The sequence below is a fragment of the Thermobia domestica genome, chromosome 2 (assembly GCF_964235325.1).
Source record: "Thermobia domestica chromosome 2, izTheDome1.hap1.1, whole genome shotgun sequence".
NCBI lineage: Eukaryota > Metazoa > Arthropoda > Insecta > Zygentoma > Lepismatidae > Thermobia > Thermobia domestica.
In genome coordinates this window covers 172,093,773-172,110,967 of record NC_137455.1, presented here as the reverse complement: position 1 = coordinate 172,110,967, position 17,195 = coordinate 172,093,773, and the positions used below count along the sequence as shown (strand labels likewise).

The 17,195-nt window shown below is 36.6% G+C and overlaps 1 protein-coding gene across 1 annotated transcript in view; it reads left to right on the top strand.

The window, feature by feature from the left end:
* Positions 1-17,195, top strand: part of LOC145677293 (repulsive guidance molecule B-like) — a 122,376-nt gene that overhangs the window by 39,035 nt on the left and 66,146 nt on the right. Inside the window, exon 2 of the mRNA XM_081747846.1 lies at positions 14,765-14,909. Within this exon, the coding sequence (XP_081603972.1) occupies positions 14,822-14,909 (88 nt within the window). The 5' untranslated portion in view covers positions 14,765-14,821. The remainder of the gene's footprint in view (positions 1-14,764; positions 14,910-17,195) is intronic.

The window sequence follows — 17,195 nt, the reverse complement described above, 5'->3', positions numbered from 1 at the left end:
TAGATGTAAACGGACATGAATGTGGGTATATGCAAAACAAATTGCTTCAAGTACGGCTTCTGACACACGTTACTCACCCCGGCCGCCATCTTGGATCCTCCATATTGGATTTAACTTTCGGTTTGTCAAATGGAAATAGGTGCAAGTGATATATCAAATTCATATAAAATTTTCTCGGAAATCCACTGGTACCGTTTGGAAGATATTGCATATTAAATCCCTCTAGGCACTTCGCGAATAGATATTTTAGAGTAATACCAGTTAAGGAAACGATGTTGACAAATCAAAACAATTTCTAACTGCAAGCAAACTGTAGGCAGTGGCGTATTTAAGAGAGGGCTACCGGGCTTAAGCCGCCCCCAAAATTTTATTTACTATCTTAAAGTAAATGAAATATCTTGCAGAATTTTCACATTTCCAGAAATAAAGTTGCAAAGCCCCCGATTTCTGTGAGTGATTGTTATTACTTTCATGTTATACCATAACAAGGAAGTATTCTATTACGATCAAAATGCCTAATGTAAATGAAGATACGACCAGATTTAGGTGAAGACCTACCATTTCCGTATTTTTGTTTGTGTATATGTATGTATTTACGTTCAGGGAATATTTAGTCAACAATAAATCGTTTAAAAAATTAGTGCCTGACATTTAACATGCAATACCTTGCAAACGGTACAAGCTACGTTAAAATTAACTACACCAATGAATTTCCGAGAAAATTTTATATGAATTTGATGTATCACATGCAGCTATTCCCATTTGAAAAAACGAAAGTTGAATCCAATATGGCGGATCCAAGATGGCGGCCGGGATGGGTAACACTTGTCAGAGAAGCAGTACTTGATCCTATTTGTTTTGCATATACCCACATTCATATCCAATTATATCTAAAGAAACTAAAAGCAATTTTGTGACCGAGCTTTATAGTAGTGGTTGACTAAATTCCGGATATATGAAGGCGCATAAATATGCAAATTACCCGTATGGGCCGCTAGAATTAGTACAATACACATAGGGCCGCTGAGAACTTTGCATTTGAATCAATTTTACACGAATCCCGAGGGGACACTTCGCGAATGTACACCTTGTCTCAAAAAGGTTGAGCGCATTCTTTACTGGTGTTTTGAGGCAATAATTTTCTAAGTCCAGCTTCGGGTATCTTCGGGAAAAAGTAAGCCAGGTTCGAACCTCCAAGCCAGCCTTTGCAATCGGGAAAAAGTTTGCAGATGTGTTTTTCTTCTTTTAAATATAATAAAACTTGTTACCAAGTGTTTAAAAAAGCAACATTGATTGAAATACTTAATGATACAATATTTCGAAACCTTTTTTTTTTTTTTTTTTTTTTTTTAATGTCAGCACATGCTTGTTTGCCATTTAGCTCTCCATACGTAATGGAACATTTAAATACATTAAAGAATCTTTCCATATGTAAAAGATTGCTCAAAGTTAAGAAATAGAACATAATTATCGCCTGAGTACTAAAATAAAAGTCAAAGTAGAACAGAAACAGCGTTTGTAATGGATATGAATGTCATAATTATCTTGAGATCCGTTATACATCGCTAGAAGCATAATTCTAGAAGTCCTTGTGCTAGCTCATTGGTAAGCTGTCGGTTTTCAAATCATAAGGTTGAGAGTTCGAATCCCGTTTAGGTTGATCCTTTTTTTTTAAATTATATTTTCCGCAATGCATGAAAAATTATATAAAATAATTACATTAGAATACATAAGTTGTGTATATATAACATAATCATTGCAGAACATAGTAATTATTATGTTTAAAATATAACATCTGAGATAATTTTCACAGTAGGTCGGTATTATATATGAGGATGTAAATACAACTTAAGAAACTCGTTCAATAGCAATAAATAAATCATGTAGTGTATTTATTTGCAGCTATTTGTCATATAGAGGGTAATTCTCAACATTCATAATACAGAATGTCATTTATGTTCTTGAAAAGTTATTCGATGCATAAACAGAAGGTATAAACAGAGAATCCAAAGTCGGAACGCTCACAAAAAAATTCATGAACCCCAAAGGTCACGTGAGTAGACTGGAATTGTCCTTATGAAGCATGCCACAGCAGAAAGTCTTTACATAGATTTTCAATTCAATTCCTGATATATGCTTTTGCAATGTGGAAATGGTGATGCCTTCAGTCGCTCTCTCTCGCTCGCTCGCTCGCTCACTCTCTATTTATACAGAATATAAAAGTGGATTTATGTGTGTATTTCAACATAATTCTGATATATCTAGAGCAATTTTAACTATATTTCTTACAGTCTGGAAAAAGAGTACTGTCGGGATACATATAAAAAATGCTAGAAACGGGTCGATATTAGTATCGAATCCATAGTTTCGTGGTCGCTTAGGTGAATGTTTCTACTTTCAATTCAAGTCCAACTAAGCTCCCATTAGCACCCAGGGTGGTTACGTAGCGACATAAAGATATCGAAATCATTCGATATTAGAATCGAATCGTAAGTTTTCAGCGCCGCTAACAGTGCAGCATTTCCCATTAGTCCACAATAGTCCACATTTCACATTAGTCCCATTGCCTAGAGGGCAACATATTTGCAGAGTGCAAAGTTTAAAACTTGAATAATATTTTATTTTTTTCCGTATGAAAAAGTTATAAATCAAGAGAAAATATACTATTTCACGAACAATCCTCTTTTACTATTCTAATATGTTTAATAATAGCGTAAGAAATCTAATAGTAATTCAGAACATGTTTCACAGTTGTTATTTTTTGTTACATAGTTGTAGCTGTAGCATGTAGTGAGTGGAATTTAACTGTAATAAATTCACTAATTAACCATATTCGAATTAAGTTTTATTTTTAAGTTCGGGATGAAGGGGCGGAGAAATATGTAGTTATTGGGGGCACCGAGCTTTTCTACATTTTACTTTCAAGATCTCCATTTTTCTTTTGTCATTTGCTCCTAATAAAAACAGTTCAGTCACTTTTGGATTGTCATAGGATAGTAGGAGTTGGATTTTGGAATGCAGCCTGTGAGATTCTAGAGGAGCTAACTGCTTGAAAAAGTATTTTTGAATCATCTGTAACATATGAAATAAGGATATGTATCATAAAAAATTGAAAGTAACTATGTCTGCGTAATCATCACGGTCAAATTGCAAAGTCAAATAAATTGACGTTTGGTATATAATCAGGCTCCAATCCCAACTGGGAAGTTATCATACGCGTGTCACTTTCATTATAATACATATCCTTAGGGGGAGTAGAAGTCCGAATTTTTGCGAAAAATTGAGTTGAGTTGAGTTGAGTTTAGCGTCCCTTTCAGCAACGAGGCTATATGAGACGTGGACCTACTGATTAACGTGGAATCCGAACCACATGAGCGAAAAATTGAGTATCTCACAAGCCGTTCAACTGAGAGCTGAAATTCAGCATATAACTCTTTATTAAAAATAAAGAGAATATGTCCTGGCATTTTTTAAAATTATCTTTTATGAGCGGGGGGACGGGGGTGCATTTTCTATATATTGGAAATTGGTAGTGGGTTGATTTGTAAAAATAATCGAAAACGATTGATATTAGTTGAGAAACAGATTGAGTAATGCAAATTAAAGTTCTTTTTGAATTTTATACCCACTGCTTTCTATTTATAATTGCTGAAGCTGGTGTTTAATATATGGAGCGTTCCGAGCATAAGGCAATCAAGCCATAAAGTTAGAGAAAAATGGCCATAAAATTTGTATTCTAAACTTAATTACATGGGCATTTTCAATTAGTACGGCATGCTTAATTATATAGAAAATTAGTTTCTCTCTCTCTCTCTCTCTCTCTCTCTCTGTTTTTTTTACGTTGGTCTACTTTTCCTTGATTTGAAACTTTCAAATTTCACCCTATTTTCTACTGAAATGTGTCTGTAAGGCAACAAAGAAATAATTATATATGATAAATTTAAATTCATTTTAATTTGGAAGATGAGAAACACTTTGCCATTATATATCGTAAAGGTCAGACCCACCAGTATTGTAACAGAGAGGTGCTTGAGCCATTAACGGTAGAAATTCAAACTCCGATAAGTGATAATTTCACAGTCTTGTTTTATTACAAGTGTAACCTCTTTAGCCAATGGAGAGGAGGACGTGGGCCATCGGTCAGAGTTGATGTCGATGGGTTTTGGTGGGTCGGAGTTGGTCACAATGGTTCAGAGTGGTTCATAGTTGGTGGTGGGCCAGAGTGGATCACGATGGTTGATAGATCAGAGTGGGCCAATGGGGCATTTGGGTGGTGGGTGATAGTGGGTCATGGTGGGTCGTGGATCAAATTTTCATTGACCCACACCATCTCTGGTTAAAATTGTACTAAAGATAAGAGGCACCGAAGATGCATGTCGGCTATTATGCTCAAATTTTGCTCATGGATAGTACTCCACCAGGAAGCAATAAATCTGAAACGGTTCACGGTATCACCTTCTAGAACTCGAGATGTAGGGGTTTGTCTGATTGGCTAAATTAAGACGTCAATGATTTATCCTTCAACAACCAAGCTTTTTATGATCGTTTCCGTGGGGAAGTCAGAAGAACACGTGCCTAGTAATCGTAATATTGATAGTTTGCGTCCACCCCGGGTATTTGTTTTGTGTTTTTTGATTCACCTAAATATAAACAAATCACACATATAGGCATTTTGACATATTTTGGGAGAGTAATTTTGTGGTTCGTTGGCGTTTCATCGCGTCTCTGCTGCTGGTAGTAAAGTTTTCAAAATGAAACTTGGGCCACCACGGATCGTCGCTGCGGGGCCACCAATTTCTGGCGAGAGGTCAATAGTTGACCATCTGTAGTCCACCGACGCTTACAGCTTAGAGTGATGAACGATGTCTTTGCCTTGTAGAGTTCATGACTACCGACGTCGGCAGTCAACTAGCTTTTAGTATACCTTTACTAACCATCTATTGTTCATGTTTGTACACGGTGTTGTCATAATAATAATAATAATAATAATAATAATAATAATAATAATAATAATAATAATAATAATAATTATTATTATTATTATTATTATTATTATTATTATCATTATTGTTATCATTATTGTTATTATTATTATTATTATTATTATTATTATTATTATTATTATTATTATTATTATTATTTGTAGTAATAGTAGTATAATTGATGATAGAATAATTATTGTCTATGTATTGTCCAGGTAGGACTACACACAGGATTTTGCTCGTTTTGGTTCGACTTGACTCTAATCCGAGTCGAGTTGGAAGATATTTTTCGCGCCGAGTCCAAGAGTAGACCTCAAAGATGTCTGTTTCGAGTCGAGTCGAGTTTCAAAGAAAAGTCGTTCGTGCCCATCCCTACTAATGAGAGCTTAATCGGAGTTAAGCGAAATTGAAAGTCTCACTATTTATCTAAGCGACCCCGAAAACTATGAATCTAATATCGATCATTTTCTACCAATCTTTTATATGTATCCCCCTCCCATTCACCATAGGTAACCCGACAACACTCTTTTCGAAACTATAAGAAATGTGGTTAAAATTACTCTAGGCCAGTGGTTCTCAATCTAATTCCTATCACGATCCCCTTTTATCACACGCTCTTGCCAGCGACCCTTTTATAATTTGTTTTATAATAAGCTTGTGTGGGATTTTTAACATGCCTATTTCTATAATAGTAGAATCCATTTTTTTGTTTATAGTGAACAGTGCCATGGAAAATCAGCGCCCGGGGCGAGAGTATAGTACGATGTCACCGTATATATGAGTGACGTCGACAGACTAGCTACGAAGCGCCACCATGGTTGGCACGAAGCTCAATAACATTTTCAAAATAAACCCTACCTTTCCTTAATTTTGAGCACATTTTATTAGTTTTTTCCTTCTATTTTACCCATGTACACATGCACTTTCCTAACATGAGTAACACACTTCCTCCGAAATGTGTGGCCCCTTTTTTCGGCGCCCGGCACTGACAGTGGATACAGTAACTGTAATATCAATATTCCCAACGACGAAGGTGCTGGTTCAAGATGGATGTTAAACTCCTTCATTGAAGAGGCCATTAACGTATCCGATCTAAGCCCACAACTTCTTGACCAAATAATAGAATGATCATGCGACAAGTCTTTGCAACTGGTTTTTTGTAACGAAGACTTGGACAAGTTCTGCCTGATGAGGAGAGAAGAATATCCTGGTCTGGGGATTGCTGCTTTAAAAGTAATAATTCCATTTGCTATATCGTACTTGTGCGAAAGTGTGTTTTTTATGGTAAACATTAAAACAAAGATAAGAAATCGCTTATCAGTTGAAAGTGGCTTGATAATGTTCGTCATGAAGATTGAACCGGACATTGCTGAACTAGTGAAATTACACCATGCTTAGGTGTCTCATTAGGTTTTAATTTTAATTGTATTTCAATGTGCAGGTTTTGTTGCATGTGTATTTTTCTAGTATTTCTATATACAGTTCTCATTAGTTTTATATCATACCTCTTTGATTTAAATTCATTTTTAACACTTAAAAACCGATGGACGATCCTGAGCGTCCATCCCTTTACTAACGTTGAATCCGCTGGACGCTCACGAGCGTCCAGGCATTTAAACATTAAAAAAAAGGATATATAAACTTAATTTCAGACTTTTTAAAAAATAGTCAATTTCCTACTCGTTTGTATGATGCAGGAAAGTCTTCATTTTGATATATTTTAATACTTTTTGGGGCAAAACTTTTTGGCAAATGAAAGGGTACTTTGCAAAATTGAGGCAAATAGGTACTGTACAGGCAGCAACAAATTGACAAGGAAAAAAGAAGGGACCCTTGAATAATTTTATCTGGATGTATCAGTATATTTGCATACATTTCACAAAATTTCTTTGACTAAGTACAAAAAAGAAGCAAGATATGATATTTTAAAATAACCCTTGATTTCTGCCGGACAGGGCGGTTTCGAAATTTGAATCCCCATCGGCCTTTAAGTGTTCTACTAACTAACTAACTCTATGGCCTATGGAACCCGGAGGTTCAATGCAGCGTTCACAAAAGCTCTACACTGACTTCTATCCTTAGCCAATTGGATCCAGTTTCTACTTTGTATTCGTATCTCAGCGAAGTCCATCTAATATTGTCCTCCCATCTGCGCCTAGGTCTTCCTAATGGTCGTTTTCCGATTGGTCTTCCAGTCAAGATTTTGAAAGCGTTTCTACTTTCTTCCATTCTAGCTACATGACCTGTCCACCTAAGCCTTCTAGACTTGACGACCCTAACAATGTTGGGTAAACCGTATAAATTATGTAGTTCCTCGTTATGAAGTTTCCGCCATTCCCCATTCCCGTTCCTCTTGGGTCCGAATATTCGTCTAAGGATCTTGTTCTCAAATACTTTCAGTCTATGTTCTTCCCTCAAAGTAAGCGACCATGTTTCGCAACCATACAGAACAACAGGCATGATTATCGTTTTGTATATTTTAAGCTTCAAATTTCGCGACAGAATTCGCGACGACAAGACTTTGAACCGAATAGTAACACGAATTCTACACCCTTTGAAAATGTTCAGTAGACTTATTTTTTATTGTTCTTTACAGTGTGTATAAAAAACAAAAGTATGCCTACCAGAACAAAATTAAAAATAATATTTAAAAATAATTTCTGGTATTAGATTCTAACTATATTTATCTCTTCCGCCTATCTTCGCGATCCCCTAGGGGCCGCGACTCCCAGGTTGAGAAACCCTGCCCTAGGCATACATGAGTTATGTTGGAACATACATACATACACTTTTATGTGTATAAATGCAGATAAGAGAGAGTTGAGAGAGAGCGATTAAGGAATTACCGCTCTCAATCTCTTCACTTTACTTTTGCGATTCGCGAATTTCTTACGTGACAGTTTGGGGCTAGCTAGTTTTTTGTCTTGGACCACGATCCGATTTTCGATATGCTCTACCTAAATGCTGTAATGCGAATATTGAGAAGTTATCTGTGATGAAAGTAGCTGCAAATAAATACATTACATAACTTATTTATTGCTATTACACGATTTTTTAAATTTGTATTCAATATTCACACATAACACACCGACGTTCTGTCAATACCTCAGATGTTATATTTTAAAGATAAGAATTACTTATGTCGTGAAATGATATGAATATATATATTCAATTGATATATACAACTGATGATATGAATATATATATTCAACTGATATATACAACTGATGAATTGTAATGTAACTATTTTACATAATTTTCATGCATTGAGGAAAGTAGAATATCATAAAAGAATTTCACCTGAACGGGTATCGAACTCACGATTTAAACGCTCGGTGGTGTACCACTGAGCTAACATGACCGCTTTTCGGAAGCTGCTTCTGAAATATAACTGAGCTCATACGTAAATGCTCTTTTCCGTATGGAAATCACAATGACGAAACGAGAGTGTGAATACATAGTCTCGAAATATTGTATCATTAAGTATTTCAATGTTACTTTTTTCTACACTTAATACCATTTCAACATGTCTTATTATATTTAACAGAAGGAAAAACATATCTGTACATCGTTTCCCGATTACTAAGGTTGGCTTTGGAGGTTCGAACCAGCAGCTTTAGTTTACTGTTTTCCGAAGATACCCGAAGTTGGACTTCGAAAGAGTTTGTCTCAAAACAGCTATCATCATATCGCTCAATCTGTTTGGTATATGTTTTTATACGTGTAAAGTCAGTATAACAATTCATTCTTTAAACAGCTTTTCGTATGTATTAATATTCCTTTATAAAAACTGTTTTTGATATTATTATTACGGCACACCATTTTCAGATTTCTTTCGCGAGTCGTTGACCAAGTCGTTCCCCACCAGCGTTGCCAGACTCACAGCTCGGAATTATTCCAAAACCTGATCGAACTTATGCTAGATTCGGTCAAATTATGGTAGATCCTCATAATTACTAATTCAGGAGTTTAAAAAAACGAAGTTGAGATACGATAACGTAACTTAAAATACACAGAGAGCAAGAATGCAATACTTCACGCACCAAAATTTTAACTCAGCTAAATTAATGCAGTCGTTGCCAGACTCAATGGCGTATATATCGTATAAATGAATGCAAAGTTTTTGTTTACATATTTTGAAAGAAAATTACTTCGCAGCATAAGGGGAGTTGGGAATCGTCTGCTAGGGGGGGGCGGCAGATTTTTGGTCGGTCTCGGAGCTGTCATTTCAGGAATAAATATGATCATGAAGTCAGAAATAAAGATGGCGAAGTTGTCAAAAAGTTGGGGGGAGAATGGCCCCCATGGCTCCGCCCATGCCTCGGAGTTAAAGGATTAGAAAACCCTGGGTGGAGCCACAAAAAATCCCAAAGACGTTTCGAACTTACTTCGGAAAATAAGACTGCCTGTATGGTTTACCGACTGTATGAATCAATGGAAGAGGATACATTTCTGCCGTTCTTTTTCTTCCCACGACCAACTTCTTTCTCATCTCCAGGTTTTACGGCTTTCTGATAAACTTGCTGAAATTGTGCTAGATTTGGGCAGGATGCTAAAAGCAAGATGCTAGACATGCAAATTATGCTAGATCTAGCATCATTATGCTAGATCTGGCAACGCTGTTCCCCACAATAGGCGTGTCGTGCAAGTAACCAATCACACGTCAGGTACTAGCTTTTACCTATTGCTTCCTTCTCACAGCTCAGAACATTGGTAACTATGGATAGACGTACAGCAGTAATTACTTTATGGGAGTTGGAAGGTTATTCTGCAACTGCAGCTAGCAGGCGAGTAGGTGACCCGGCCTCTACAGGAAGGCGATGGATTCGGAAATATGGTGCTACAGGTCAGACTGATAATTTACGATCTCCTGGTCGTCCGCATGTGTCAACCGAAGCCCAAGATGCGAGATTAGTAAACGAAGCCCGGTTGGACCCACTAAGGACGTCTAGACAGCTAAGGGAAGTTTCTCTCTTTCCTGGTAGAAAGCATACAGCTCTGCGAAGGCTTCGTCATGCTAGGTTACGTGGCCGTGTTGCTGCCGTGAAGGAAAAACTCTCAGACGACCACAAAATTTACCGTCTCGCGTTTGCACAGGCGAATGTGGGTCTCAATTGGGAAAACGTAGTTTTCTCAGATGAATCCATATTCACAACATCAAAGGAGGGACGCCGTTTTGTGTATCGTCCGAGAGTCACCCGATATGACCATGGATATGTGGCTGCTTGCAATCGCAGTGGCCATGTATCTATTTTATGTTGGGGTTGGATTTCCAGTCGCGGAGCAGGACAGCTTCATAGAATTGAAGGACATCTGGACAATGCTCAGTACTTAGACATTATCAGTAATATCATGGTGCTATCTGTACGAGTATTTCAGCCTGATGGTGTAATTCAGTTCCAGCAATACCAGTCGCCAATACATACTTCCCGTGTGATTCAGGAATGGTTCGCAGGGCATCCTGAGATTGATTTAATCGACTGGCCGCTCGTGGAGCAGACCTCAATCTCATGGAAAATATGTGGGCAGAAGTGAAGCGTACTCTAAGGGAAAGTTGGCCTGAGGCAGATCCACCAAGAACTCAGGATGACCTGTGGCATCTTGTTTCCGAAGCATGGCTGGAGGTAGGGGAAGGAGATAGATTTGTCACCCATGTAATAGATTCCATGCCCAGAAGAATGGAGCGTGTAATAAATTCAGAAGGGTCTTGGACACAATATTAATGTCCCCGCCTTAACTCCCGAAAACAGCCCTTTTCAGGGCTACCTAAACGCTTCTGAAAATATTTCTAGAAATAAACCACTCCTTGTATCCGATTTCTGTGCAATCCTACTAACAAAAGAATGATTACTAGCTGTAGGCTTTGAACTCAAGACCTCTTTATTGTCAAGTCCGTACTCTACCAGTGAGCTAACATGAACACGCAAACCCAACCTGAAGAAACACGACTTTCAATTTCTGGTATTCGATGACAATGATGCTCATATACTTGGCAAATGTTGTATTCAACTTGGGATATTCCGCAACACACACACACACACATACATAAACAAAGCGAAAGAGAGAGAGAGAGAGAGAGAGAGAGAGAGATGAATACACAAAAGCATATTCAACGTATTCGAATGAGACTCTAAGTAACGACATTCCGTTCTAAAGAGAGTTTGTGTTTCTTCCCGTGACGTTAAGGGGATCGGGAAAAGTTATGTGTCTTGAAGCAGGATACGACTTTGGATACTCTGTTTATACACTTTCTATATCCGTAGGAATATATTGTATTTCACGAATGTAAATGACATGCTGTAATGAGAATATTGAGAAGTTACATCTGTATGACAAATAGATGCAAATAAATACACTACATAACTTATTTATTGCTATTGAACAAGTTTCTTAAGTTGTATTTACATCCTCATATATAATACCGACCTACTGTGAAAATTATCTCAGATGTTATATTTTAAACATAATAATTACTATGTTCTGCAATGATTATGTTATATATACACAACTTATGTATTCTAATGTAATTATTTTATATAATTTTTCATGCATTGCGGAAAATATAATTTTAAAAAAAAGATCAACCTAAACGGGATTCGAACTCTCAACCTTATGATTTGAAATCCGACAGCTTACCAATGAGCTAGCACAAGGACTTCTAGAATTATGCTTCTAGCGATGTATAACGGATCTCAAGATAATTATGACATTCATATCCATTACAAACGCTGTTTCTGTTCTACTTTGACTTTTATTTTAGTACTCAGGCGATAATTATGTTCTATTTCTTAACTTTGAGCATTCTTTTACATATGGAAAGATTCTTTAACGTATTTAAATGTTCCATTACGTATGGAGAGCTAAATGACAAACAAGCATGTGCTGACATTAAAAAAAAAAAAAGTTTCGAAATATTGTATCATTAAGTATTTCAATCAATGTTGCTTTTTTAAACACTTGGTAACAAGTCTTATTATATTTAAAAGAAGAAAAACAAATCTGCAAACTTTTTCCCGATTGCAAAGGCTGGCTTGGAGGTTCGAACCTGGCTTACTTTTTCCCGAAGATACCCGAAGCTGGACTTAGAAAATTTTTGCCTCAAAACACCAATAAAGAATGCGCTCAACCTTTTTGAGACAAGGTGTACCTTGTAAGACGTACTTAGTAGCTAGTTATCATTCTCAGAGTTTCGTTATTTTCTGATCTTAGATAAATGACAAGTATTTATCATAGCAGCAAAACAACAAACGTGCATACGTAATCGTGTTCAGAGCTAATTATTATAAAACAATCACCCTATGGAACTATTTTTTTTTCGCATTGTCGATTTTTTTTTTAAATACAAGCTTGGATATTTAGCTTACCGTCAGCTGTGAGTAGTTTTATAAGTGGATCATAGAGTTATAAACTAAGTTGTTCTTAACTCGAATCCTAAATTTGGCTACTGTTTTCCTGGCCGCTGTAAGGGGGAGAGAGGGGGGAAAAGTGGAAAATGTCTTTCAAGTTAAGTTCGTATTAATGTCCTAGCCCGCGGAGCATTAGAAATTGTCATTATTGATATACAATTTCGGAATGTCTGGAAGAATGTAATTCGGCAAGAAATAGTGAATTAGAGCTAGTAGAGAAATTCTTCCATAAGAAACCGTCTTGTTGAGAATACATTTCTTTCACAATATGGTTATAGAGACATGATTGAAGGCATCTGATGACCAGTGTACATACCCACTGAGAACAACTTGAAGACAGTGTGCGATAGTTTTCTCTAAGCGTTAGTTTTATGAATTGAAACAAAACTGCTTGAGACTTTGATCATATGAAATGAATAACAAGCAACTAGAAAAAGAAGCTGTATCTTGTTCGATGGATAATTAAGAATTTACAAGCTGAAGCTGTCTAATTTGATAAACAAAATGAATGACGAGATAGAAGAATTAAATATATTCACCAGTTGAATTCTTACATTAATGACTAAATGTAAACAAGATAAAAGCATTAGAAAATAGCGTTATATTATTTTTGAACTTTTCCTGGTCTTTTTTGTTTTGCAGAGGTAATTCGTAATTCGTAATACATTTCACAAAGTTATTCAATTTCTGCCAATTTACGCTGTGCTAGTATTCTTAATAGTAGTTGGAGTACTTCCAAGGTGTAAGTACTTGCAGCGGTGAACCTCCTTTTGGTCTTCGTTGCGTTTATACGGTACCCTGATATCTACCGTACTCCCCAATGCAGAATTATGCGACCTCGGATAAACTCCATCACGCCCCATAGCAGAACCTGCCGCGATCTGCGATGTGATCGCAGTAAAATTGCCGCGGCTGTGCAGAAAAATTGCCAGAGGAAAAAAAAAAAAAAAAAAAAAAAAGCCAACAGAAATGTATAACAACATGCCTGCTATGTGTAGATGTCTTGTTTGAACTGTTTTTTACATCGCGTAAAGCGTATTTTTAACAATCACAAGTGTTTCTTCTGCAGAAGCTCATCACAGAAAGACAAAGTTCTGCCATCGTGTCCGTCAGTAGGTCGTCAGTTCCTCACAGTGATGTCCATGTCTCGCAGTATATTACATCTTCTGCATATTTACATCACCAACTACATCATTCTCATCTACTGCTCGCATTAGCTTCGTGTTTCCATGGAATTGGTGTATCGTGCGGGTGTTCTTTTTACTTAGGGTATGTAGAAAAGGATTTATACTATGTATCGAGTGTTCGTGAAAGCCATAAGCTTCTGTATGAGGTGCAAGAAGAAAGGAAGGCAAGTGCTCTTTCGAGTGTTTATGCTCTATAAACGCCCTGAACACAACTTTAAACATATACAACCCAATTTCTTGCTGAATGGATTAACTAGAGATTTCCCCACTCCTGTATCTAATAAAAATAACAAACCTATGTGATTGAATGAATATAACACAACCAGTCCTGTAAGTGTAAGGGATATTGACAGTTACATTTTCAAACGAATTCAGTGTTTTGTTTACATTGTTTTCAAATTGAACAAATTAATTACCTGTGTTCTGATACGAATCTCAATGAATTTTCTGACTTGGTTACCATGGTATTGTATAAACGATTTTTTTTTTAATAATTACAGTATATTGCGTTAACCGATCACCACAAAATCGAAACCGGGCCGTGGTCGGAAAATGCCGGTTGAAAGTAAAATAATTATTCCGCAACCCCTAAACTGTGTAACATCTCTGTAATGGTTAATAAAAAGACATATGGTATTATAACTCAATAAATTAAGTTTCAACCACAGGCTGCTCCAGTGACACACGTTGAGCGAAATACTATATATTGAATAAAGCACAGTAGATCACAGAAACCACACTTATTTATGGTGTACATGTATTGATCGAAGAAAACACAAAACTGACAAAATACGATTCAAAGAAAACCCAAAACTGAATGAAGTATAATACTGTATTTTATAAATGCATTTACTAAACGGAGGGAACACATTGTTATGGAGCACTGAGCTCATTTGACAACGAAAATGACATTTCTTGAAAAATGGCGGTTATAAAGTCCACTATATATGAAGCCATCCATGCAGGGGCATCATTTAGGGGGGGGGGCAGGGAGGATTGCCCCCCCCATGAGTTTGAGGTTTCTATAGATTTTATCAATCAAATAGTAGTAAATCAGTGAAATACGCGAAATTTTATTTATATCAAGGGGTTTTGCCCCCCCCAAGCAAAATCTGAAATGACGCTCCTGCATCCATGTTTAATTTTGATCTGGTAATTTACATAGAATTATTATTTTTTTTCTTTTCAGCTAACCAGACCAATGTAATCGTCTTGATGAGGTGGTTCCAGATAGTGGGGGTGTGATATGGATTGGGGACCTGCCCCTACCCCAGTAGACCCACCCACCTTCCCTCGGCTGCTCCTAGTGTTCATCGTCTTTCTAGTCATGCAGAGTAAGTATTAAGTTAGCTTTCCTATTATTATGACAACAACTGTTCAAGTTTTGTGATAAATCTTGCAGCTAATGATATGGGCCTACTCAGTTTTCTTCTGCTGTAAACGTTTGTTCATTCAGTATACAGAGTTACAAGGAGTGCTAAGTCTACCTACAAAAATAATGTGCATACGGTAATAGTAAAGGTAATGTCACAGCATTTACTTACATTTTCTTGGGTCATAAGATGTATTTTTACTTTTGAATTAATCATGGAAAGTCCGCCGGAAAGTCGGGTAGGAAATAGTGCTTTAAAGTAAGTATTGACACGAAGTTGTATATAAGTAAATAACTTTTGCTGCTCAACTATGTACTATCATCACTATGACTAGCACAGAAAAGATCTTCCGCTTACCTTATATAGTCTCAGATGTTATTACATTGAATTAACAGATGTAAGAGTTTAGAACAAAGTAAGATTTTTTTTTTCCAAAGAAAAATTCCTAATCCGAGATGCTCAGTTACAACTCCTTTGACATCACTTACAACTGCAGAGCTTGTGGTCTTGTTTTGAAAGTAGGTGATTCCTGTAAAAATTGAAAACTTCCTTATTACGCCAGTAATACTCCTGTATTTTTGTGGCAGAATCACAGACCAGTTCTCAGCAAAAGCACGTTCAAGTACTAAACATAGTTGTTCGGCCTCTACACGTTCCTTCACTGCTACAGAACGATATTGTTGCAGTTTCTTCAGATGTTGGTTACTGCTTTCACTATCCAGTTCCGAGGTACATCAATGAAGGTATCCATTGCATCAGTTTTCTCTGTTTTTCTCCCATGTTGCATGTGTAATCTCAGAAGATTAATCTGTTTTCCAGACTATCGGGGTAACTCCCCTGCTTGAATTGATATGGACTCTGCCGTGAATATGACATGCACCTTGCATTAACATTAAAACGTTTCGAAATCGACCAACATTCTTAATTGCTCCATCATTTCTCAAATTGTTCAGCGATGGCGTCCTAGATCAAGTAGAAATTAAGGGACAACAAATAGGTTAAATTTTCTACTAGTTGTGCTATGTTCGGTTCATTGCGGTATGCACAGTCGTGAATTGTGGAGTGAAGGAAACACAAGTTTTTCCATATTATGTCAGTTCTTTAGATACATAAGTGACGATGCATTGTCTTACGAAAAAATTTCTTAGAATGTCAGACGAAAATACTGCTAATGGTTTGTTGTGCAAAAGATTTGTTATTAGAAATATTACACGATATATTGTTTTCTTCGTACATCTACACTCACTATAGAGTTGTTTTGTTGTCTTGGACTTATGGCGTCTGGATCATAAATTGAAAGCGCTTCCATTTATTCGTCGTACGTATTCTAGAGAGAAAATATTTTAATGTATAAATATTAAAACAAACCTTAATAATCTTGTTTCTATAAATGTTTTCTGGTTGATTAAAATTTCCAATTTCCATGCTGCAGTACTGGTCGTTTCAAGTATAACATTCCATCAGAGCCGCATCTGACTTTGTTAGTAGATTAATTGATAAATAAATTGATTGATAAATTAATATAATTTCGTAATAAATACAGCCGTCGACTAAATGTCGAATTAGTCTTAGTATTCAGTCCAAAATATTTTGTTGTCGCAAATTTTGTTGAGAAATTTGAAGCTCAAAATACATAAAACGATAATAATGCTTTTCGTGCTGTATGACTGGGAAACGTAAGGAAATAACGTAGACTGAAAGTATTTGAGAACAAGATTCTGAGACTTTTTTTCGGACCGATGAGGGACGGGAATTGGAAACGGCGGAAACTTCGTAACGAGGAACTGCATAATTTATACTGTTTACCAAACATTGTCAAGGTCATCAAGTGTAGGAGGCTCAGGCTGGCTGGCCATGTAGCCAGAATGGAAGATAGTAGGAACGCTTTCAAAGTTTTAACTGGAAATCCAATCAGAAAACGACTATTAGGAAGACCTAGTCGTAGATGGGAGGACAAGCTGACTAAGGACAGAAGTCATTGGATAACTTTTGTGAACGCGGCATTGAACGGGTGCCATAGGGCATGGAATTAGTTAATAAGTACAGCACTAAAAGTAGTTAAAAAAAAATTAAATTCTTTTTTCTTCAAAAAGTGACAGCATTTTAAATACAAAATCCTCTGTACTTTGTGTGAATTACTGACTTCGAAATGAGTAATTACAAAACTCGCATCCCCTCTGACATTTTCAGTATTTCCAAGTGATGTTCTAGCTGGTTTTCTAGTGCTAGTGTATTCCTTCAGTCTTA